Here is a 26,018-nt window from a genome sequence, read left to right on the forward strand (position 1 = left end):
CCATCAGCGCCTAATACAAAACCCAAACACCTTCTGAACTCTCATCATAAACATCTGAAGAGCTAACTCCAAAACGAGCTACAAGAAGTCATAAAAATACTTTTCCTTAGTTTTTTTAAACAAACATCTTCTGTCAATTATACCTAAGTACATAAAATTTTTATTTTTGTTTTAGATTCTTGAAAAGTTTTAGTTTTGCTTACGTGTAAATGCTAACAGACCATTTAAACACAGCTTACCGTAATCCCTTAGGAGAGCTTGAGCAGGTCTCTCACTGTCAGGCGTTGTAGGTTCTGTGCTTCCTCCACTTGCTGAACTAATGCCACTATTGGTACGACTATGACTCTTCAGGTTGTTTTCTCCACCACCCTAAGTCAAACGAAAATGAGGCAAAATGAACAGTTCACAAGTATAAAAAGGTTTTTTTATATTAAAACTTTGTTAGAGCCAAGTATTGATGGCAAATGCCCTTAAACCCAGCACTTGGGAAGCAGAGGCAGGCAGATCTCTAGATCTTGAAAAACCAAAACAAATAAAATTGTTAAGAGTTGGAGCTATGGTTCAGGAGTACTGCACTTGCCTCATATGCATAAGGCCCTGGGTTCATACCCAGTAATGCAAACATAACAGGTTAACTAGCACAAGGTGATATATAGGTAAACAGACAAGGGATTAGAATCACTGTAGTATTGTTGTTCTGATGTTATCTGTTAAAAGGGTATACAGGGTTTGATAGCTACAGGTATCCACACTGGCGTCCCCCATGCTGTTCTTCAAAGGGCCACCTCAGAACCCTTTACATATGCTACAGTTGACTAGCTAATGCCTCTTGAGTTATTAAGGAAAATACTTTAAGTGACTCTGGAGCAAAACCTCAGAACAGGAATATAATCTTCAAATACAATATGGGGCTGGGAGATGATCTCAGTCAATAATGTGTTTACCACTCAAGCAAGAGGACATGAGTTTGATCCACAAAACCTACTTTTAAAAAAAATGCCAGAGGGGGCTGGAGAGATGGCTCAGTGGTTAAGAGCATTGCCTGCTCTTACAAAGGTCCTGAGTTCAATTCCCGGCAACCACATGGTGGCTCACAACCATCTGTGAGGAGGTCTGGCGCCCTCTTCTGGCCGTCGGGCATGCACACAGACAGAATATTGTATACATAATAAATAAATAAATATTTTTTAAAAATGCCAGAGGGAACACTTGCTACAGAAGCATGAAAACCTCAGGTCAAATCTCCAGCACCTATGTAAAAAGCTGGTCACAGCCACCCACATGCCTATAATGACAGCACTGGGAAGGGTGGAAACAAGAGCATCACTGGGCTTGGTGGCGGCCAGTTTAGCTTCATGGTCCTCAAAAGACATTCTCTCAAGGGAAAAGGGCAATTGTGCAGAATATCTAACATCCTCCATGCTCACACCCACCCATATCCCATTTTCACACACACACACACACACACACACACACACACACACACACTCAAACATATAAGCACACATACATACAAGCATACCCCTAGGTTCAATTAAAGCACTACTAACTATGGTTTATATAAAATCAGAAGCAGATTTTTCTATGACAGATTATGTAAACTTCTTACCATCTCCATTTGGCAACCAATGGCTTCTAAAAGTGCAGAATCCTGAACAATATTTAACATTGCTCCTGCAATAGCAAAACAAAGGAGTTTACATGACATACAATTACAGTTACAATGCCTCAGTCAGAATAAAAAGAATAACCCTAGCACTTGGAAGCCTGAGGCAGGAAGGAAGGCTGCTATGAGCTGAAGTCACTTGGGCTATACAAGACCCTGTGTCTCCTCCCCTCCCTCTAAAAAAAGAAAAGAAAAAAGAGAAATTTTGGTAAAGTATTTCTGAAATTCTCTGACAATTATGAATAAATATATTGTTTTAAAAAATAATGCTTTATAAATCCCAAAATTCTGATATGCCTGCCAAGATTTTATTTTTTATTTGAGGAAGGGGGTTGCACACATATGCAAGCCACAGTATGTGGTGATATCTTGTTTGTAGTCTAACAAAGCTTGCCTGAAGATCAGAGGGCAGAGCTAGCCACTAGTTAACCATAGAGGTCTGGACGTCTGTACGGACAGATAGAAAATGAGAAACATATAAGGCAGGAGGAGACATGAGGTTGGCCTTTTTTGGGCCAGGAGTTAGCAAGGAAAGAACTGGCTGTGGCTCGCTCCTTTCTCTGATCTTTCAGCATTTACCCCGATATCTGGCTCTGGGTTTTTATTAAAAAGACCAATTAGAACTCATGCAACGACAATGTATGTAGATGTTAGATGACAACTTTCAGGAATTAATTCTCTCTTTCCAAGGTAGGATCCAGGAATAAAACTCAGGTCATTAGTTTTGTAAGGCAAGTACTTTTAGCCCAATGAGCCATTTTCTGACCAACTCCAAAGCACACGGGACTAAACTATTTACATTCTTTTATTTCTAACAATGCCATCCATGTGAACATTATTTTGTTTCCTCTCTCTCTCTGGTTTAAAATATCTTTTTAACATGTAACATTCACATGCACTTCCTAAGTACAGAATTCCCATAGCCCACTTCTCTTGCTTCCAGCTTTTTTCCTTGGCTTTTTTATGTTTCTAGAGCCATGTCAACAGTAATGTGAGAATGTGTTATCACTTGTTCCTTCAGCTCCTTGTCAAATTAAACAAGTTTACCTTCTCATTGTCTAGTATACCAGACTTCCTAAGTAAACCCAACTACTGGAAGGAAAAAAGAAAGAGAGGGAAGAAAGTTAGGACAAAGAAGAGGGGGAGCACAGACAAGACAACTAAATGCTTTCTGTCCCTCATCTCATCTCCTTAAATCTTTTTTTAATTGTTTACTACATTTATTTATTTACTTACGTATTTGTTTGGGGAGAGAAGGGCTATGTGCATACCATGGTACGGTGAGGAGGTCAAAGAACAGCTAGAAAGAACTAGGTTCAGGAAATGGGAGGAGGAGAGGAGGTGGAAATTTTTAATTAAAAATAAATAAATAAATGGGAAAAAAAGAATTAGGTTCTCCTTTCACCATGTGGAACCTGGAGATCAAACTCAGGTCTGTGAGACTTGGTGGCAAGCATCTTTTAAGCACTGAGCTATCTTGCCAGATCCCTTCTGATTCAGAATATTAAGAGCTGTATCAGGCTTAAGCTCCTCTCACTTGTCTCCCCAGCATACCTTTGGTCACTTGTACCTGGGTTTCATGTGCCAAAACTAAACTAAACTAAAATAAAATAAAGCAAACAAACAAAAAACTATCTGAACACAAACCTAGTATCATTTGGGTGTTGTTAGGGTCCGTTTCCGTTTGCAAGGCACCGATTAGTATATTCACAAGTCTCAACTTCAGGGACAGAAAAGTTATTGGTTTATCATAAGAAGAGCTGTCATCATTACTAAACTTCCCTTCTAGGACCACCTGGAGAAAAACAAAAAAAATATTTCACATCACTTATTGTACATGATGCTCATTTAGAAACAGCAACAGGAGAGAGAAGGTGAATAGGCTAATAATCCAGGATTCCAGGCTAATCCCAGCTCCCATTTGACACATGTAATCAGATGTCATTAGCCTATAAACACATGACTAGTAAGTCAAGGCATATTAGCACTTTTTAAAAGAAGAAATACCTAAATTAGAAAAACCTCATTAATCTATTAGAAATATGTATTTATCCATTAGAAACGTGTATTTTAAAATGTTTATTTATCTACTGTTGAGATAGGATCTCACTGTATAGCCCTGGTTGGCCTCAAACTCACAAAGCTCCATATGCCTCTGCCTTCAAGTGCTGGGATTAAAGGCCAGTATGAGCATGTAGGAATACAAAGTCACTTTTCTAAAGCTCCCATTCCAGTTTGTTAGAAGTGCAATTTGACTTACATTAGCATACAAAAACAGAATATAGAATAAAAAATGTTAATGATGGTTGGCAGGATGTTGAGAGGATTTCAAGTTTGCAACCAAACTGGGCTACATAGCAAGACCTTGCATCATGAAGAAAAAAAAAAAGGAGGGGAGTGGAATATTTAAAGAAACATTACCTCAGATCTGACTGTGCCAAAATGATGAGGGAGGGGCAACAAAGAAAGCAGGATATTAATGGAGGATCTTCTCAATTCTGTTGGATTTACATAGCTTTTGAATTTTGAGAGTTCTCTGCCAAAAAATAAAAAGTTATTAGTATGTTTCAGCTAAAGAGCATTTTTACCTACTGCCAAATATTTACGATACCATTTTTTCCACAACCCAATCAATGTATTTATGAGAACATCTACATTACCCTATTACTTGTATATATGAGAACATCTATGTTACACTATTACTGAATTAAGCTAGATTTTTGACTGAAACCGTAAGGCCTACATTTTAACAGTAGGATCTCAGGCTGGGTTTTTTTTGACCCATCTAGACCAAACCAAAAAAAAATCCAGTAAGCCCGTGCACATATCAGACTGAAGGCATCAGGGATTGAGATGCTCTTTACTCAATTTAATGTAGCCTGGGTCCCACTGGACTGTGAAAACAACTAAATAGGGTAAATTAGCAAACACGAGAAGTACCAAACTAGACAACTGACACAGTAGTAAAAAATGACAGCTTACCTGTCAGGCAAAATGGTTTCAAGAGCTGAAATAAAGTAAGGAACCACAACATCAATCCCTTTCAAGTCACAGCAGAACAAAGGAGGGGAGTTTAGAATAACGCTGGCCAAGACAGGATGGCACACATAATCATTTATCTGCAAACCTTGAATTAAAAGCATGTAAAATCTAGGAAAGCAAGAAAAAAATTTTAAACAAGCTGTTGATCAAATATTTCCAGAATTATTATTTTCTACATAGTTATCTGAAAAGCCTTTGTCCACTCTTCACTCTAGTTTATAGACTTTAAAGGTACTACTACGATTCAACAATTCCTATTACACATTTTTAAAGTTTTAAATTTTTGTAAATCAAATTACAGGTGCCTACAAATGAGGTACTAATAATAAAACAAATGCCTGGGTACTTATCAATTAATTGGTGGAATCAATTAAATGAATTCCAAAGCAATAAACTGTTGTTGCATTCACATTCCCAGGAAACAGGTGAGTTTGTACCATTTTCCTTCCTCCATTGCTTCTGAGGGGTTAGTGAGAGGAAGGAAGGAAGCCCACTAAACTCTGCATTCATCATAAAATGAAAATTGTGCAAAGAGTCCTTTGAGGAATCTACCTGAACATATTGTCCTTTTCCTTCCACCCCCAACTGCACCACTAAGCAACCAAGCCACTAAGCATTTAGGTTCCTGCTATTCAAGATCAACTGCACTGCCATACTCTTCTTATCACTAGACACTTCTTTCTTCTCTGCAAAACTCTTTGGAAACATCTTCTCATTCACTGATGCCTTTCAACTCATTTCAATCTACCTTGTGTGCATAGAACTCAACTAAAAACAGGCACTTAATATGCAGTTCTTGATAAATATCCCACAAGCCCTTGAAATGCAAGGCTGAAACTTAAATACATCATTTGTCCTCTCGCAAACCTGCTGAGTTAGTCTCATGACCTCTCACCCAGTCTTCTGAACTAGACAGAAAGCTCATGTTCATAGCTTTCTCTCTTATTGCTACTGATATAATTTGGGATATCTCTCCAGCTCTCACAGCTATATGTAGCTAGAGCAGAGACAGACACCTAATTGATCGGATCTTTCACAAGAATTTCCTGTTATTTCAGAGATGTTTACTGGTTCCACTAGTCTTCTAGACTAAGGCTATGAAAACTAGGAACTTAGAAGCACACTGCAGTATAAGAAAAATGATCTACAGAGAAAAATGAAGCAGTTTTAGGAGACAAGCAGCACAGGAAGAAGGAGAGTTGCTCTGGTCCCTGAACACTTTCCAGCCCCTGGTTCCTACTTTTTATATTCCTCGATGTACTGCTTGACCTTAGACTCTGTTAAATATCCCTAGCATCTTTTTAATCTATTCACTGACTTAAAGCAGATTTAAAGATAAGAGCTCATGGTTAAGGCCAGTACACACTATGTTTTTCTGTGCCTTATGCTTGAGACTTGGATTCCTCTGCTGGGAGTCAATTTACCTAATCTTTCCTGAGCACCTAGCAATACAGGTATCTCAATGTTCTACTTGATTGTAATTTTACTTAAGCAGCTGTGTGAATAAGTAGTGGAGAAGAGCAAAACAGAATCAAAAATTATGAATTTAGGAAGAGTAACAAAATCTGAAGTGCCATAGTGAGAGAAATAAGAGAGTCAAATGCTACAAGGCAGGAGCTGAGTTGAATAATCAACTCAGAGAGAGGAAGTAGAGGCCAAAGATGCCTAGGTTCTGGCCTGAGCAGCTAAACTGATGGCAGAACGATCCACAGATGGTGGAGGCCAGAGTTTTGGAAATGATAATCCTACCCAACCTCCCAATAGTTTAAACACTATCCATCCTTTCTAAATCCAGTACAAAATATGCCAGAACTCTTTATTGAGTCCTCTAGGCTAAGTATGAGCTGCTGTTTCTTCCAAACACTTAAAACCATTTATCTGTGTCTCCTGCCAACTTCTGGTTCCTACTGAACCACTGCTATTTTTGCATGAACCTATTCACCATAGTCACTAAACTCCTTTGAGTAAAGATTCACAGCTGACTTATTTCTGGACTGTATACAGAACCTAATGTTGTGCCAAAAAATCTATTAACAAACTGTTACTTCCAAAATCTCTCCAGAATTTATAAATGATAGAATAAATAATAGCTCTAGAACAGAACCTTAGAAATCTTTACCAAATCTGATGAGGCGGGTAAAATGGAAGAACAAGCAAGTTTCAATTACATAAAGACACTGGGAAGTATTTCAGACCAAGAATAGCTTATTGATTTAGCCTACCAAGCCATGCCACAATAGTGTTTCACCATCAAATGATACAAATGTGAAAATAAACAAAAAATTCTAAAACCTGGATAAATAAGCTGGCAGAATCTCTTCTCCAGTCTTCTTGCTACAAAAAATTCTACATAATGTCCCACAAGCCTCAGCTCTTCCTGCTTCATAGTTATCAGGAAAGTCACTTGCATCAAACACAGGATTGGAAACCATGGTGTCTGTGGACATTTGGGACCCTTTTCGTCGAAACTCCATGCTAGCTTGTGTTGCAATGGCTGGGGAGAGAAAAGGAGCATTTTATTACTTTTGTCAAAATGCCAAATAGGCTCATGGGACCCTGGACACAAAGATCAAATACTGGTGTCATTACAAACTACTTTAATAGAATCCAATAATGCTTTTGTTTAGCAACTATGTCTTAATTTATTTTTTAAAAAGGGCTCTCTGATATCTTCTTTGAAATGGGTAACAATTTACAATAGCATTGTCAACTTAACAGATTCTACAAAAAAAATTTTTTCACTGAATTTCTAGTCAGAAGATTATAATTGTATACATCTGCATACAGATATATACAGAATTTGCCTTTTCTATTATTTATTTTCTGGTTTTTTTCCTCCTTCTATAGAATGATCTTAACCATTAAGAAGAGTAGCAATTACAATTTATACAATTAACTCAAATGGACAAAGCAATTAAGAGGGCAAATATATGCCAGTTTGAATACGGCAGAGTAAGGATAAGAACTGAGTAAAGGAGGAAGAGAGGGCATTCCCACCACCCACCCAGCTCCAAAACACACACCAAAGAGCTGCCCAACCAAGCAAATGAGAATGAATTTTAACAACCACAGACAGCAGCAAACTTGAGGTTGATAAATCAGAAAACTGGGTTGGTAAGGAGGATTATCATGGTCATTCGTTGTCACCAAAACAGAAGCCCTTCGAAAGTTGCTTTTAACAAAAGATTTCATAGCACGCAAATCACTCTGAAATCTTTTATTACTCTACATAAAATGTTTAAATTGTTTTGTAATGATAGGAGGCTTAATAGATGCAGAGTCAAGCATAAATCTTTATGCAACTTCCCATGAGCCATTTTAGTCCTGAATAAGCTATCCAGCAATAATACATTTGGAAAACACTACATGCAGAATGCATACAAATCAAACACTAAATCTGTATAAAAATAAGCTTAAAGCTTAAAAAAAAAGAAAAAGAAAAAGAAAAGAATAAAAGCCAAAACACAGTTAGTGCAAAGTCCTGGAATTCATGACATGACCAGACTAGTATACAGAAATAATGGGATTGATTCAGGCAGATTAATTTGCTTTTGCCAACAATCTTCCCCATTCAAAACACAGAAAAAATATTTTTCTTCCCAAGTGCAAAAACTACAATAGACAATGACAATCAAAAATTTTAATGGAATTATGGAAAAATAAAAACATGACTGCAATTAAGGAGAAGCTTCTGGTTCCTACTTACAAGATTTATAAGAAAGAAGAATTTGGATAAAAGATGCTGCAAGATAATAGAAATAAATGGAAACAAATCAAAGGACGGCAGTAATTATAAAATACTTTAAAGATGGTGAAATTTTACAATAAATTAAGAAGCTTTTTAGCTTTTTAAAAGTTAGATTTAAAGTTTTATGATACCACAAGCTAATTCAAAAACATAGGAAATTGTGCATTCAGGTCCAAAATTATGATTTTGTATCATGCAAAACAATGAACAAAGAAAATTACATAGCTACAAAGAATTGAGGTTTTGAACTGCCCATAACGTGCATTAAAATTTTTAGTTTATTAACCCTTCCCAGCTCAATGTTACTTTTACAAAGCATAGTGCATCAGGTAAATTGAAAGCTAACAAGTTCAAAGAAGCAAATACTTGAGTTAAAGGTGAACTGCATGGCAGAATTCCTTGATGACAGCCAGTACATAGAAAACACACAATACCCCAACCCCTCCACCTCCCATCCAAGACTTCAAGACTGGTACCCAAGAGAACTCTAAATCCACTTTAACTATTTGGACACCTCAAATGTCCTGGATAATGTAACACCCTTTAGCATCTCTGGACATAGTCAGGAGGAGCGTCTCTCCTTTCTCCACCAGGAAGAAGGTTCAGAATGATGGGAAAGTGAGATGTTGCTTACTTGTTATTTGAATTCTGGTTCTATCTTCTAGTGCAGTGAGCAAACCAAGCTGTAACAAACTCTCCAGAGACAGAAAGCTCTAGATTCTCATTATACTAGCCTTCCAGAAAGCAGCAGATTGAGCCATGCTAGATTCAGAGATTGCAAGGCCAACAGCTCCATACTCAACAGCTAGGAAATGTTGTAAGAACTATAACTTACCAAAATAAATAAACAAATAAATAAATAAATAAAGAGCTGACTCACTCTGGACAATACCATATAAACTGATAAACATTGTTCAGAAAATTTAAAATATATAGCACATAAATAATGAAAATATACCCATGAGTGGTTTTTTAAAACTCATCATTTAATCAAGCTCATGAATGTGGAAATGGTAAAATATAAAGTGACTGAATTTGAACAAAATAAAGCAAGCAAAAGAATCTCTAACTCACTCATGCAGCCTCACATCTCATAACATCTTCATACTTAAAACCTTTCTAAATTATTTAAAAGATTCATAAGAACATCCAAAATAATTATACTTATAGAATATTCACAGGCATAAACCTAGCTGTAGATGAATTTCTGAGAAAAAACAGAGACCCTTATGAACACTGTTAATTTTATCCCTGAATTCAACAGTCTCCCTAGAGAATAATACTATCAGAAATCTTTTTACCTCAATCTGTCTCCAACTCCTATAGAAAAGTATATTTTTAGAAAACAACTAATATACTCATTATTGTATAAACATGGGACCTGGCACATGCTAACAGCAGCTCAATAAATGCCAGCCATTATTATTATTCAACTGTGCAAGACAGATGATAACCATTCAAAACATTCTGCCCGGCCTCACCATCCATCTGGCATTAGCTCCTAGCATAATAGTAAGATGACAAAATACGTCCAATTTCATTTAGACAATTTTATTCTATAGTAAATCTAATGAAGATACTGAAGTTGATTTATTAATACTCTACAAATTTTACAGGGTTAACAGAGCAGATTATGTTTTCTCTAGACTAAAACCTGAGAGGTTAGAGACTACCACGAAGAAAACAGAAAATTCCTGATATTAACATGTAATGATGATTAAATGGCTGTGAAAAATCTAAGAATACATTTCAATGAGTAAAATATTTGTTTAAATATCTATTATTATCCTGGCTGACATGAAGAGAATTTCCAGGTCACCTACAAAAAGGAATTTGATTCAACAAAAAGTGGTTAACCTGAAGTGTCCCTGGATAAAACCAGACAAAGGGCCAAACTTCATAAAGTATACAAAAAAAGACAGATAGGAAAGGTTCCCAAGTTTCTATTAGTTCAGCTGGAAGGGGTTAAGCACAATATATTGATTGCTTGGTGAGAAACAGGATGCTTTTCAAGAGCCATATTAATCTTGCAGGTAGGAAAGACTAAAGAGAAAGAAACAGAAAGGGAATGATGACTCTAAGTTTCTGGGCATATTTACCAGTCATGCTGCTGTCTCTGTTTATTCCATTATGGAGTTTGCAGTGAACAAATGCTGCATCAAATAACCACGATCCAAAGAGATTTAAGATGCTGTTAACCTTTGGTCTGCGAGGGGCAGGCAGCGGCCTGGGTTCTGAACTAGTCTGATTTGGACTTGACAGAGGAGAAGTGGAGGATGCCTGGTGCTGGACTTTCGAGGTGTGAACAGTAGTAACCTACCAGAAAAATACAAGTAAGTGTCTACAGTCATGAAAAATTGGAGAAAGTGGCAGGGCTTGTAAAAGTTAACCTTCATAAAGCAAACAACGATGTTGAACGTTCTTACCGCGGTTGTCTTCATGGTGGCCTTATTCACAGTCACAGCCCGGTGCCTCCGGTTATGTGGTGGTGTGGTATTCACAGCAGTGCTCTGAGGCATACTTAATCTATTCACAGGTGTTGGGGGAGCGCTGTCTGATCTCGGTCGAGAAATGCCTTTAAAAAAAAATAATAATAAAAGAAAGGTTTTGCCTTTGCTTTTAAGAAAAATGGATCTGCCTCCCAAGGTCCACATATCTTTTCTTCTAAATAAGAGAACCCTATTTCAGTTGAACAAGGAAGCCAGAAGAAATGGCTACAGTTTTAAGCTTCCCTTACCATAAGATGTGGCCATGTTTAAGCTTAGAAATAAGTGACTATTGGATACATCTCCCAGGAAATGTTACAAAAGACAAGCAGGCTTCCCTCTCCTTCCTGACTCCTGGGTGCTGGGCTCCTCATACTTGAAGGCCTATGAGGACATACACAACAAAATGGACAAGGGCCCCACAGAAAGACCTTGATCCCTGACAGAAAAGAAACTACTACAGCAACCATACTGCCCGGCCTGCTTCATACTTGTGAAAACAACCTTAGGTGTCAAACACGGAGAGCATAGGCTCTGATGTGCCAGCAATCTAATCAGAACAAGCCTATTAACTATGTTTTTTCTATTTTTAAAAATTTTAATAAATTTTATTACTTAAAAAATGGCAAATAAAAACAATACACACCTTGGAGTGGTGGTGGCACACATTTTTAAACCCAGCCTTAGGGAGGCAGAGGCAGGCAGATCTCTGTGAGTTCAAGGCCAGCCTGGTCTACAGAAGGAGCTCCAGGACAGCTAGGACTACTAGAGAAACCCTGTCTCAAAAAAACAACCAAACAAGCAAATTAAACAGAATTAACCTGCAACCAAAGTCTGCATATCTCAATAACCATCCAGCCATTCTGTGCACTCAGTCTAGAGCCTCTCACTGCATTTTACATTTTCACTATCAAAATATGTGCATATTTTTATGCACTTACCACCAAAAAAACAAAGATTTCATGACAGAGGAAAAACCCTCTACACTGTGTGATACATTTAACATATACACATACCAACCATTTTAGAAAATAACAACTATTAATATCACTCTTTTTCAACAGATTAAAAATACACAAAAGGGCCAGGCGGTGGTGGCGCACGCCTTTAATCCTAGAGGTAGGCAGATCTCTGTGAGTTCGAGGCCAGTCTGATCTACAAGAGTTAGTTCCAGGATAGGCTCCAAAGCTACAGACACACACACACACACACACACAAAAAGATACAAGATTTGTGCATCCTACCTATGATAAACTAAAACACTGGTTCACAAAAGGTACAGAGTACCAATGAAAATAGTCAGTTGAGCATTTTAAATGATTTTTGTGGGCAACTCGTGGAATGAGTTTTGCAATCTATAATCTGTTTTGCACATTTTGGGGGTCTTTTCTCCATCTTTCTACTAAGCTACTGTCTTTCCATAGCATTTCTGTTTGATTTACATAAAGACAATAGCATTCCAGCTATCACAATTCCCTGCAAACAATTTTTCCTAGATCATTATTTGCCAGTAAGTTTGTTCCTCTTTCTTCGGGCTTTCCTGAGAGCTTCCAGCATTAAACTGTAGACATTTACACATAGCTCTTCAAACATCTAAGAAATATACACAAAATTCACCTAAAAATGCATCCACCAGACAGCTGATTCCACGCATGGCACGAAAGAATATCTGAGGCAGATGTTTAAGGCAGGGGTACTGGCTCAGCTCCTGTGGCATTCCACTCACACTCAGGAACTGCTCCTGAAACTTGGGGGTTGAGCTTATAATGGCTGGATTACTCAGATCCACAGGATTACTACAGAAAAGAAGAAAGAATTCATTACATACTTAGAAATGTCTATAGCAATAAAAATGCATGCAATCTAATTTAAGAATTAGGACTATCACCCAGACATGCTAGGACACACCTTTAATCCCATCACTTGAGAGACAGGGACACACAGATCTCTGTGAGTTTGGAGCCAGCCTGAGTTAATTCCAGGACAGCCAGGACTATAGAGAGAGAGGCTGTCTCAAAAACAAAAAAACAAAACAACAAGAAAAGAACAGGACAATTTATACTTGTGTGTGGTGAAGATGAAACTGACTATTTGATGAGCTCAGAACTAAAACATGAATGTTTCTCCATAGGCTTGCGGATTTTCTTTGTTCATTTATTTTTTTAATAATGTTTTCATTAATTCTTTGAGAATTTAATAAAATGCTTTTGTTTATTTGTTGTTGAGACAGGGCCTCATTATGTATCGCTGGCTACACAGACCATGCTGGCCTTGAACTTACAGGTCCAGTTCTGTCTGCTGCCTAGCCTCTGCCTTCCTGATCCTTCCTCCTAAGTGCTGGGTTTAAAGGTGTTCTTTTTAACATATTCTCTTCATAGAATGAAAATCAAAGTAAAGCAAGAAAGTTTTAACTTTTTAGAATATTTTTTTCTGCTGGATGGTGGTGGTGCACATCTTTAATCTCAACACGGGTGTGTGTGTGTGTACTTTAGCCTAATTAACAAAAGTAATTTGGTCTAGTGCACCTGTTTTTGAAAGTCTGAGCAAAAGGAACACCCTAGTAACCTAAAAGAGCTAGAACTGGAGCCACACAGTGTTCATAGTCATTCATACCATTGAATCACATACTCCTGAAAGGCAGGAGGAGTCAGAAACTGGGGAAACAGTCTACCAGAGATAGCATGTACATACTAGAGAAGTAAGAAAACTGAGAAAGGGAAGTATGAGTCTTCTTGATTAAAGAATAACATAGCCTTCCCCAGCTGCTTCTGAGAGTTTAATGAGGGCTCTCCATGGATTCACAGTAACCTCCCTTCCATTTGCTATCCAGGTTTCTACTATTTATAAGGAAACAAACTCTAACTAAAACATCAGACATCAGTATTATCCCAAGAACAATGCTAAAGCCTAATAGACCAATTAGGAATGAAGAAAGTAGAAAATATGCAACAATTTTTTAATTAAAAGAAATTTTTTATTGGAAACCGGGTCTTTTGGGTTTTTTTTTTTTTTTACCGTTTTTTGCTTTGTTTTGTTTTCTCGAGACAGGGTTACTCTGTGTAACAGCCCTGGCAGTCCTGGAACTTACTCTGTAGACCAGGCTGGCCTCAAACTCACAGAGATCCACCTGCCTCTGCCTCCTGGATGCTGGGATTAAAGGCATGTGTCACCACCGCCCAGCCTGGAATCAGGGTCTTATTAATAAATTATAGACTAGTGTGAAACTCACTTCATCTCCTATACTGGCTTCAAATTTGTGATGCTCCTGCTTCATATAAGGCTATAGCAACATAAAAAAGGCTAGCTTCCCACTATCTCAGCAATACTTACAAATAATGGGATAAGAAATATGCAAATTTTGTGAATAATATACTTCTGTTAGCTATGTAAGATTCTTAAGAGGACTGCAAAGTTGTAACTAGAAGCCACGAGAGTCTAGTAAGAGTTCTCAAGAATTTACTTAGGTATGAAATAGGGGTAAACATTCACTGACACAAAACAGTTTAATCGACGACATTGATCCAGAGACTACACCCTAGAATACATAATCCCCAAAAGTCAATGGCTAAAGGAATTGAGCATAGTGGCTTAACCCCAGTACTCAGAAAGCTAAGGTAAGGAAAGTAAGTTCCAGGCCAGCCTGAGCTACACAGCAAGGCCCAGCCTCAAAACAATAAATAAAGAAGGGAAGTATGTCTAAGTGGTAGACTAGATACTTAGTATGTGCAAACCCTAGTTCAATTCCTAGCACCAAATAAACAAAATGTTTAAAAAGAGGCTGGAGAGATGCTTAATGGTCAAGAGTGTATACTGCTCTTCCAGAAGACTAGAGTTTGGTTCCCAGCATCCACATTGTGACTCACAACCTCCCGTAACTCCATTTCTGTGGATATGATGCTTTCTTTTGGCATTTGAGAGTACCCAAATACACAGCATACACTCATACACAGAGATACACACACATAAATATAAATAAAAATTTTTTTAAAAAAATTAAAAGTGAATCCTAGATATATCTAAAATTTTTATTCTATTGAGCCAATGAGATGATTGTGGGCTAAAGCACTTGCCTACACTAGATGATGCAACCATGATAACCTAATTTCAATTCACAGGATCCACTTAAAGTAAGAGAACCAACTTTACAAGATTGGCTTTGGGGCTTCATACATGTGCCATGGCACATGTATCTGCATCCACACACACATCTTAATACACACACAATAAATAAATGTCATTTTTTAAAAAGAAATCACAGGAGAGGAGGGAAATTTACTATTCTGTGAAACTTAAGGTCTACTTTTCAGTGAAATTTTAAACGAGGCTGCAAGAGGAGGGCACTGAGATCAAGACTGATGAACCAGTACTGACAGAGAGGAACATGGTGAAGTCTCTAAAGGTCTGACAAAGTCCTGGGAAAGACATCATCATCTAAGATGCAACAAAACAAGTTTCTAGAGAGGGTTCCAGTAATAGCTGAGGGCAACCCAACCACACAGGAATGGAGAGCAGGAGATGCACAATGCAGACATGCATCACAATGCAGACATGCATCACAATGCAGACATGCATCACAATGCAGACATGCATCACAATGCAGACATGCATCACAATGCAGACATGTATACTGTTCAGTTCAGCTCCATCCAATGGACTACACTTAGCACTCACATGACACATTCCAAAAGAAGCAGTGTGGCTCTTGCCCTAAGACACTTACTGGGTAAAGAACACATGAAACAACATGACAATACCTTAACATGTGCAAAAATCGAAACCATGTTTGTGCAACACACTCATTGTCCATTTCTGGAGGGATCAGGTTGGCATCTTCATCAGGAACTTTAAACGGAGGAAATGAAGGGCCGTATGTAAAGCGGAGCAATCTGGAAAATAAAGCCACACACCACTTTCAGGATTTTGTTTTGGTGAAGTCTCTAAAGATTTGACAACAATACCTTTTGATAGTACTGAGGATTGAACCTAGTTCAAACATTCCAGTCAAGCATTCTAACACTGAGCTATTTTAATTTAATTTAATCCCAACCCGCTTTAATATTTTATTTTGAGACAAGATCTCACAAAATTGCAGAAGTTGGCCATGAATTTCTGATCCTATCGTTTCTTCCTAATGAACAAAGGTTATAGTCCTGGCACTCGGGAGGCAGAGGCAGGCGGATCTCTGTGAGTTCGAGACCAGCCTGGTCTACAAGAGCTAGTACCAGGACAGGAACCAAAACCACAGAGAAACCCTGTCTCGAAAAACCAAAAAAAAAAAAATTCCTGTACCATCAGGTTCTTCTACCAAATCCATTAACAAGATTAAACATACATTCAACCAATACATGAGAAAATAGATTAAAGATACCTCAGCTATATGAAAACCCTGATTTGTAAAAATTACAAACTGCAAGGGATTTCCAGCTTTTAATTTATTAAACTTTATTTTATGTGCATTGGTATAATTGGTGTCAGGTTCTCTAGAACTGGATTTATAGACAGTTGTGAGCTGCCATGTGGGTGCTGAGAATCAAACCTGGGTCCTCTGGAAAAGCAGTTAAGTCTTAACTGCTGAGCCATCTCACCAGCCCTGATTTAAGCCAGGTGGTGGTGGTGCACGCCTTTAATCCCAGCACAGGAGGCAGAGGCAGGGGGATTTCTGTGAGTGTGAGGCCAGCCTGGTCTACAAGAGCTAGTTCCAGGACAGGCTCCAAAGCCACAGAGAAACCCTGTCTCAAAAAACCAAAAAAAAAAAAAAAAAAAAAAAAAAAAAGATGATGATTTAAACTTTTATCTGAAATACTCACACTATTTAACTTATTATTTATATTACTTGCAAATAATAAATTATGTATTTTTGTTATTGTACCTACATAATTACATCATTAAACATAGAAGTAGTATATAGATTTTTTTTTTCCTGTTGTTTTGTTAGGAGAGTTGTGGGTTTTGTGTTGGTTTTGAGGCAGGGTCTTACTATGTAGCTCTGGTTGGTATGGAACTCAATATGGAGACCAGGCTGGACTCAAACTCAAGAGATCTGCGGGCTCCTTCCTCCTGAATGCTAGGATTAAATGTGTATGCTACCACACCAATTTCTCTTATTTTTTAAAAACTGATATCACTTTAAATCCTTCAATACAACTAAGGTATAATTCATTCACAACTTTACATGAAGTTCAGAATTTAGTATTTATATGTTTAGACTATAGCACATTTTTATAATTTTAATATAAAAGTTAACTGAATTCGGGCTGGAGAGATGGATCAGCGGTTAAGAGCATTGCCTGCTCTTCCAAAGGTCCTGAGTTCAATTCCCGGCAACCACATGGTGGCTCACAACCATCTGTAATGAGGTCTGGTGCCCTTTTCTGGCCTGCAGGCATACACACAGACAGAATATTGTATACATAGTAAATAAATAAAAATTAAAAAAAAAAAAAAGATGTTTTAAGGGCTGGAGAGATGGCTCAGCGGTTAAGAGTATTGCCTGCTCTTCCAAAGGTCCTGAGTTCAATTCCAGCAACCACATGGTGGCTCACAACCATCTGTAATGAGATCTGTTGCCCTCTTCTGGCCTGCAGGCATATATGCAGACAGAATATTATATACATAATAAATAAATATTTAAAAATAAAAACATTTTTAAGTGATGGGGTGTTTCTTTCACTCTACATTTTCCAGTTTTTCTATTATCAGCACATATAGGCTTTTGCATCAAAACTCACTAAAAGAAGACACAGTATTAGCCATCACCATGACATACCATGATGAGGGGATCAGAGGACAGCTCTGGAATCTGTTCTCTTCTTTCACCTTTACATGGGTTGTGGGGATTAAACTCAGGTTGTGAGGCATACATGACAAGTGCCTCTACCATGAGCCATCTCCCTGATATCTTTCTTTTAAATTGGCTCAGTCTATAAAGTACAATAATGATGGGTCCAGGTTTTCCAAAATACATTCCATGAACCCCATAAGACACAGAACCAGAGAAGAATTGCCCCAAGGTCAGAAGGATGAGGAAGAAAATGACCTACCTGGAAGTAAGTGCACAGATGACCTTGCTCCACTGCTCCACCACTGCTGGGTGGTGCCTCCAGTTAGCCACCATCTCCTTGGCTGTCTTCCAATAAGGAGGTGTTGGGAAGCACCGGGTGCAAGCTAATAACCAAACTTCAAAAAGAACACCAATCAACTTCTCTGCTAGATTTTCAGCAATGCCACCTGGCCAATGAAAAGAAACATATCTTTGGTATACTTATTTTTAATACGACTCAATCATTATACGGGAAAACTGATCAAAACTTAAATAGCTGTAATGTTAATACCAAGTTTCTGAATAATTACATGGAGAAGCTTAGAAGCAAGCTCCTATGAAGGAATCACAGAGAATATCAATAACTACTTTTTGAGAATTTTCAAATTGCCCTGCTAAGTTTTAGTGCAGATCTTAAGGTTCCAGCTAGGGGAAAACAAAAGAAAGGAAAAGAGGCATGCTAACAATGAGTGACCACTACAAGTCACCTTTCATGCCAAGCACTTTACACATGACCACGTAATCTCTCATTTGTTTCTTCAGGACAGGTATTGGTAAATACCTATTAGCTTTTTGTTTAAAAACACAGTCCTGTAATGTAACTCAAGTTAACCTGGAACTTAACTATGTAGCAAAGGATAACCCTGAACTTCCAATCTTTCTGCTTCCATCTTTCCAGTACTGGGATTATAGGTCTGAGACACCTTTCGGTATGTCCCCACTCCATCAGCTAATAAAAAAGGAATCAGAACAAATACCAAGGTCTTCCTGACTCCAAAGTTTGCAACAAAATGCTCCAGGTGCTTTAAGTTGCCCCTGACTGGAGAGCAACAAAAGGAAAGCTAAGCTATGGCACCAGACAAGGGCAAACCTTCAACAGAACCCAGAGCTGTCCTTCTAGTCAAAGTCTGAAACCAGAAGGGGAGGTGGACTTTACTTTGCACAGCTCAAGAAAGTAAAGTTAGGACTAGAAGAAAAAGTAATTAGAAGGTGCATACCAAACAAACAAAAACCAAAGTTCCAATAATAAAGAACCCAAGGAGGGAGAAAGTTGCCTGACTCACACTTCTGAGATCAGTCACTGGCATGGGGAACCAATAGCAGAGAGCCAATGAAACAGTGCTGTGACTGGGAAGCTACTGTCAAAATGAGATAGTATTCCTATCGTGGGTCCTTTCCCACATTATAATTCCATGATTCCTTTTAAACATTCCCTTGGTCACTGCATCGATCTGACAAAACAAGCATGCTAACTTATGTTAGTAGAGAGAATATCAAGAGAATTAGGACAACAGAACCTGGAACTCAAATATCAACTTAGAGTTTATGCATACTGTTTTAATATGCAAAGGAGGGCTTCTGAAATGCTGCAAAAGTAAATAAAACTAGAGGCTTTTAATGGCTAGCTAATAAAGGTCATACTTCCAAAGCAAACACCTTAAGATTTTGAAGATTTTATTTGCCTAACAAGATGTTTTGTGGGCTGGAGGTAGAGCTCAGTCACAGTGGTTAAGTGTTTGGCATGGGCAAGGCCTTGGGCCATTTCTTTAAGTACCTTAGGGTGAAAAACCAAGATATTTCACTGTCATCACCATCACGCTTTTATACTTTACTATGATAACAACTTTTTCATCTAGTACATTATCTATAGATCCTAATTTAGCATTTTCTGTCTCCTATAAAGGTTCTATACTACACAGAACAAGCTATTATTCCTATCCCTCTCCAATATGTTTAATTACAAGTCCTTCTCTACATTAGCAAAATACAACACTGAAGGTAAAATAACTTAGACACATACTAACTTCTTTGTTTTGTTTTTTTGAGACAGGCTGTCCTGGAACTCACTCTGTAGACCTGGCTGGCCTTGAGCCGAGAGATCCACCTGCCTCTGCCTCCTGAGTGCTGCAATTAAAGGTACGTGTCACCACTGCCTGACTTTTTTCTTTTTTTATGGCAGGGTCTCACTATGTCACCCTAGCTGGCCTGGAACTCACTATGTAAATCACGATGGTCTTGAACTCACAGATCCATCTACCTCTGCCTCCTGAGCTCTGGGATTAAAGGCATGTGTCACTACAGCCAGCCCACATTGTGTCTTTCCAGTATAAATTGGTAACTAGGTTTGTCAATAGTTTTACCAAAATCTAAAAATTCCACAGAGTCTATCACTCACTAAGTTTAAATGAGAACTATATTTGGAGTTAAAAAATATAAGGGGAAAAAGTTCATTAACAAACCTTGAACAGTTGGTGGGGCCAGAAGTATGTCATTAATTTGCAGAAGAAACAACAGTAAGACTTCCCAGGTTTCTCGAGCCATGATGGATGACTCACGGGCCAGTTTCTGAATGGCTCTCAGAACCTGTAAGCATAGTCGGATCTGACTGGAGCCCTGTTCCTGTCTGAAGAAGACAGACAGATATCACTGACAGGCCTGGAAGAGAGACAGCAACAGCCAAAGAACAGGAAACTTATTGACGCAGAACAGTGGTCCAATGACATTGCCTAAACATCAGTGGACAGGACTGAGCACAACTCTCCTCAGTTACAGCTAGTTTTCCCACTGCTCACTTCAGCACCCTGAGAGCTCCACCTACCTCTCCTGTGAGAAATTAGCTCCTGTGAGAAAAGAGAAAAACTAGAATGTACACTTCACCTCTGGATTTTCTTTCTGAAATGTGTCTGGCACATAATAGCAGATATTTAACTAATTTCTGCTAGATGAGTACATAGAGCAGAAAAGTCCTTACATTCTTTTTAAATTTTCTGAAAAACACATTCACAAGAATTCTTCAAGTGTTTACAGTTTTCACAATTACTCTAAAGCTGATATCTGTTATAAGGCTCAAGGGCATGTCCAAAATTGACAAGACATGTCAGCATTTCCTCAGAGAAGAGCACTTGCTACTACTGCTCTAATAAAAACACAGGCATTCCAAAGGGATCCAAGGGTACCTCAAACAACAGGTACAAAATTCTCTTTAGTCTGTAGGACATTTTTGCTCAAGAAAAGACTTGCTGGGTGAAGTGGGGGCACATGTCTTTAATATCAGAACTAGGGAGGCAGAGGCAAGTGGATCTCTATGAGTTCAAGGCCAGCCTGGTCTACAGAGTGAATTCCAGGACAGCCAGAGCTACATAGAGTTAAGACCATGTCTTAAAAGACAGAGAGGGGATGGGGGGAAACAACTGTTCCTTAAAATAGGTAGAAGAGAAGCTAGAGAATCTAGGGCCTAGTAGCCCTTGCCTCAATTTCTAAGATGTCCCACCTGAGAATTTCAAGAATGGCTTTAATTACTGATGAGCTGGCATTCAGCTTTCTCATGATAAACTCAACACAATACTGATATAAACTCTAAAGTCAAGTTTCTATAAATTGTGACTTGACGCAAAAAGCTGGAGTGTCCTAAAAGAATGTCAGCAGATCATATACTCATAAAACTCCCACTCCTTAAGCCTTAGCCATGACCCAGAAAACTGGATCCTACCTTAAAGTTGCAGACAAATGATACATCTAAATAACTAAATGTTCCCTAAAGAAGTCAAAGCTGGACCAGAGAGATGGCTCAATAGGCATGATCATTCACTGTACAATCATAAGAGGACCTAAGTTCGAACCCTAAGGACTTAAGTTTGAATCCCTAGCACCCACAAAGAAAGCTGGGCATGGCTGTGTATACCTGTAACTCCAATACTATATAGGGTGAAGACAGTGGATTCTGGAAGCTCACTAGCCAGGCAACTTAGCTGAAATAGCAAGTTTCTGGTTCACAAAAGTCCCTGTCTCAAGGGAATAAGGCAGAGTAATAAAGACACCCAATTTTCTCCTCTGACCTCTGGAGGTGGGTGCACTCACACTTATGCATGCATCAAACATATAGAGAGGCAGGTGTCCATTCCATTCCACATTCATCTAAAGGTGAAACTAGTCCACAAATCACCATACAGAACTTGACTACACCTGCCTTTGTAACACTATTTTTTATTTACTTACTTATTTTTATGCAGGCATTCTGCCTGTTTGTGTACCAAGTATTTACATTGCCCACAGAGCCAGAAGAATGCATTAGATACTCTGGATGAGAGTTACAGATGGTTGTGAATCACCATGTGGAGGTGCTAGGATCAAACCCAGGTCTTCTAGAAGAGCTGTCAGTGTACTTAACTGCTGAGCCATCTCCCAAGCACCTAAGTAAAGTTCTTATTTCTTAATTTAATAGTCTATGACCACTTTTCTGCTCTATCACACAGTTGAGGAGTTACACCACCATATGGCCTGTAATATAGGAAATTTTCACTAGCTAGCTTTTTACAAAAACAAAATTATGAATCACTGCTTTAAGAGACATGTACACATGGATGGAGGACTACATTTCTTATAGTGCAGTATAGCTAAGCAATTAAAACTACAATCAATTTGAAGAGATAGTACATTCTTCACTCAATTATGAAAAAAATACCAGACAAAAAGACAAAAGAGAAAGTCACATTAACTTAATCTCTAGCAAAAGGTTAAGGCAATTTCCTCCATTTTGAGACTCAGTTTATATAAAAAGAACTAAGTAAGCTCTGATAACAATTTGATGAACTATCTATTAAATTTTTTAAACTGAAACTTCTAGCAGTTGAAGATTATATCAGAAGTTCCAATATACAGCATTGAAAACATTCACCTAATCTTCATATACTATCACTGGCCAAGAGAACTCTACTAAAATTAGTGCCTTTCAGAATTCACTGACCTGTATGCACACACACTCCCGAGGAACAATTAGTAAAAAAATTTATAGTCATACTTTTCAAGAGGGAAAAGTAAAAACAAAAGCACAATTTATCCAAATGCCATTACTGCTTTTCAGCAATACAAACTCAGAATTAAAAGATGGTAAAGCGAAAGACATAAGAGAGACATAGGGACTAACTTTCAAACAGGACCATTTCATACACACAGTGAAAAATACTGTAAATCAATTCTGATGGGATGTCAAAAAAAGATCTGTATCATTTTAGAGGAGCCTGTTTAGCTGCAAATAAACATCTCCTGTTGTTTCCATTTAAGGTCAACGAATACAAGCAACAAACATTTAATCCATATCTAAACCCAGTACTGCATTATACTTAGTGTAGATGCCCCCCAAATACAGAGGGCCGGCTGAGTTCCTGTCTTCAAGTTGGTTAGATGGAAAACAAAACAAGTTAAAGGATATGGAACAAAACAATGAGCGATAAGAGAGTAAGATGGGAAATACCAAGCGAATTCCAAGGAGGTGTGACCACAGAGGGGTTGTGTGATCATGTAAGGATTCTAAGACAGAACTGACTGGAAACCACAAAGAGTGAGTTAGACAAGCAATAGACAAGGGAGAAAGAAAATGACAGGAGGATGGGTGAAGACAGGAAAGAGCTTTGAGGGCACTTAGGGGAATCTTTACAAGTCTGACTACAGAGTAGGACTCATACAAAATCAGCTGTGGCTAGTCTAGTTAGGACCAGAAGGCCCTAGATGGCACTTTTTATGGGGGAGTTTATATCTGACCCACAGAACAGAGTTCTAACAGACTTCTCTTTTTCAATTTGGATTTTCTAAAACAAAAACTTCCTTCTAAATTTACAAAGCTAAAAAATTTAAATTTAAAGAGCTGGTTTTTGAGTAATTCAAAGTCCTTCAGATAGATTGAAAGCGCTAGTAAAAACTTTTCCAAAAGGAGATGAGCCCCACAGCCTCTTTGACAAGCACAAAACAGCCGAAAACACTCTCATGAACTGGTGGGAAACTACTGCTTTTATTTTATTATTATTATTTTTTTTACACACATATTTCTGTATTTCTCAAAGATCTACCATAGGTTATACACATTTCTCGGTGACACTAAGGATGGAACCCACAGCTCTTGGGTATGCAGGTAAATAGTTTGACTGAGCTGCAGCTTTAGCCTCAGAATGTAATATTCTTTTGTTATTTGTTTGTTTTTGCTTTTTAAAACAGGTCTCTCTATGTAGCCCTGGCAATCCTGGAACTCACTCTACAGAACAGGATTGCCTCCAGCTCACAGAGATCCACTTGATTCTGCCTTATGAATTTTGGGATTAAATGCAGGAGTCACCACACCGGGTTGGAATGTAACATTCTTAACAATTAGGAAAAAAAATCAAGTAAGATAAATAACTTGCATTTTGGCATTTAACACCTTTGCCTCAGAAGATGGAGAAGAAATTAATAACAAACTTTCAAGGGTAATCTTTTGGTTTATCATAAATATCTGTAACTTCCAGTTTGCTAACCAGATGTTAGGGCACACAAGTTTAATCCCAGCACTTGGGAGATGTAGGCCTGTAGTCTCTATGAGTTCAAGGTCAGCTTGACCTACTTAGTGAGTTTCAGGCCAAGGATACACAGTAAAACTTAATCTCAAAAAAATATCCAACGTCTTTATTTCTTTTTTCTTTTTAGTTAGCTTGCTTCTTTAAAGGAGATTTTAAACTTTATTTCAAACTTTTAATTTCAAAATTTTACACTTGTATATATGTGGGGTGGGGATGGATATTTACATGCATGTCACTCATGTGAAAGTCAGGGGACAACTGGCAGCAGTCAGTTTTCTCCTTCTCCAAGTAGACTCCAAGAATTGAACTCAGGTCATCAGGCTTGGTGACAAGCATCTTTACCCACTGACCTATCTCATCAGTCTTTTTTGGTTTAAGACAGTATCCCATGATGTAGTTCAGGTTGGTGTTCAACTACTTCTGTAGACAAGGCTATATTCAACTCCTGATGTTGACTCCACCTCTAAAGTGCTGGGATTATAGGCATGAGCCACCATGCCTGGCCTGTTTGCTTAATTCTATGATTTCATACACTACAGGGTTATTTAAGGGAAGAACAGTTGCTTCGGTTGTATGTGGAGACAAGAATTATGATATAACAAAAATATGCACAAGTTGGGTGTATTTTTAAATATTTAATTGGTGTGCATGTGTGTGCATATATACCATGAAGTACACGTGAAGGTCAGAAGACATCCACAAGTGTCCTTCTCTCCTTCCACCATATGGGTCCCAGAGATCAAACTCTGATCACTGGGCTTAGTGGCCAGCACCTTTAACCTTAACCACTGAGTCATCACGCAAGTCCCCCCACAACCCAAAAAAGAAAAGTTTAACAATATGTCACCATCACCACATTTTAATATCCAACATCTAGAGTTCACTAACAAGGCCAAAAAGTATTTAAAATAAAAATACATCTATTAAAAATTGTGGTAAATCCAAAAGTGGTAGAGCACACCTATAATCTCAGAACTCAAAAGACTAAGACAGGAGGATTATAAATTTGGCTCAATATGGACTACATAGAAAGTTCAAGACCAATCTGAGCTACACAATGAGACGTCATCTCAAAAAAAAAAAAAAAAAAAAGCAAAAACCTCCTGTGAAACATTATGTAACCCTATCTACTTTAGTCAAATTAATCGAACCCATAAGTGAATGAGTAAAGTTCAAAGGACGAACAATAAAATCAACATCTATATTTAATAAAGTAACATTTACAAATACTTTATTATTATCTTAGTAATGACCATATAGGTATAACTTACCTTGGTACAAAAAGATTTTGTAGGTGCTTTAATATACTTTGAACATATAGATTAGGCTCTTTACTAACTGGTAATGGAATAGAATCTTTAGGCAATACCAAAGCCATAATCCAATCTGTATATACATCAACACAATATTTTACAGTCTCTCCATCCAATGGAAGGGTCAGTCCATAGCAAATTACTTCCATAGTCCATTTTACCTAAGCAAAAGAAAACATTTACAAAGAATATAGATCTTTATATGTATTTCACTAGATTAGTTTAAAATATAACATCTCCTAGTACCCAGATGCTTTAAATTGAAAATACAGAAAATTTATTCTAGACACATACTTTCTATGTATTAGACATATTCATGTCATACTTTTCAAGCAAATTTCAGAAAGTAAATTCATTATTTTTAAATATTAAGCCTTTACATGCTTTTACCCTTTTGA

At 37.9% G+C, this 26,018-nt stretch overlaps 1 protein-coding gene across 6 annotated transcripts in view; it reads right to left on the reverse strand.

Moving 5' to 3' along the window:
- Ralgapb (Ral GTPase activating protein non-catalytic subunit beta) overlaps nucleotides 1-26,018 on the reverse strand; it is a 79,517-nt gene that overhangs the window by 37,882 nt on the left and 15,617 nt on the right. For 5 of the 6 annotated variants that reach the window (XM_050150873.1, XM_050150871.1, XM_050150876.1 and 2 more), the window contains exons 3-15: nucleotides 25,579-25,781; nucleotides 20,222-20,385; nucleotides 17,983-18,169; nucleotides 15,697-15,828; nucleotides 12,560-12,738; nucleotides 10,883-11,031; nucleotides 10,556-10,772; nucleotides 7,001-7,202; nucleotides 4,649-4,816; nucleotides 4,088-4,202; nucleotides 3,314-3,461; nucleotides 1,610-1,674; nucleotides 240-369 (exon numbers count right to left, since the gene is read on the reverse strand). In XM_050150873.1, coding sequence (XP_050006830.1) covers nucleotides 240-369; nucleotides 1,610-1,674; nucleotides 3,314-3,461; nucleotides 4,088-4,202; nucleotides 4,649-4,816; nucleotides 7,001-7,202; nucleotides 10,556-10,772; nucleotides 10,883-11,031; nucleotides 12,560-12,738; nucleotides 15,697-15,828; nucleotides 17,983-18,169; nucleotides 20,222-20,385; nucleotides 25,579-25,781 — 2,059 coding nt within the window. Of the gene's footprint in view, nucleotides 1-239; nucleotides 370-1,609; nucleotides 1,675-3,313; nucleotides 3,462-4,087; nucleotides 4,203-4,648; nucleotides 4,817-7,000; nucleotides 7,203-10,555; nucleotides 10,773-10,882; nucleotides 11,032-12,559; nucleotides 12,739-15,696; nucleotides 15,829-17,982; nucleotides 18,170-20,221; nucleotides 20,386-25,578; nucleotides 25,782-26,018 lie in introns of those variants that run through there. The other variant, XM_050150877.1, reaches the window with a different exon arrangement.

This window comes from Alexandromys fortis, unplaced genomic scaffold (assembly GCF_014885135.2).
Source record: "Alexandromys fortis isolate MF-2015 unplaced genomic scaffold, M_Fortis_MF-2015_v1.1 scaffold_27, whole genome shotgun sequence".
Taxonomy (NCBI): Eukaryota; Metazoa; Chordata; class Mammalia; order Rodentia; family Cricetidae; genus Alexandromys; species Alexandromys fortis.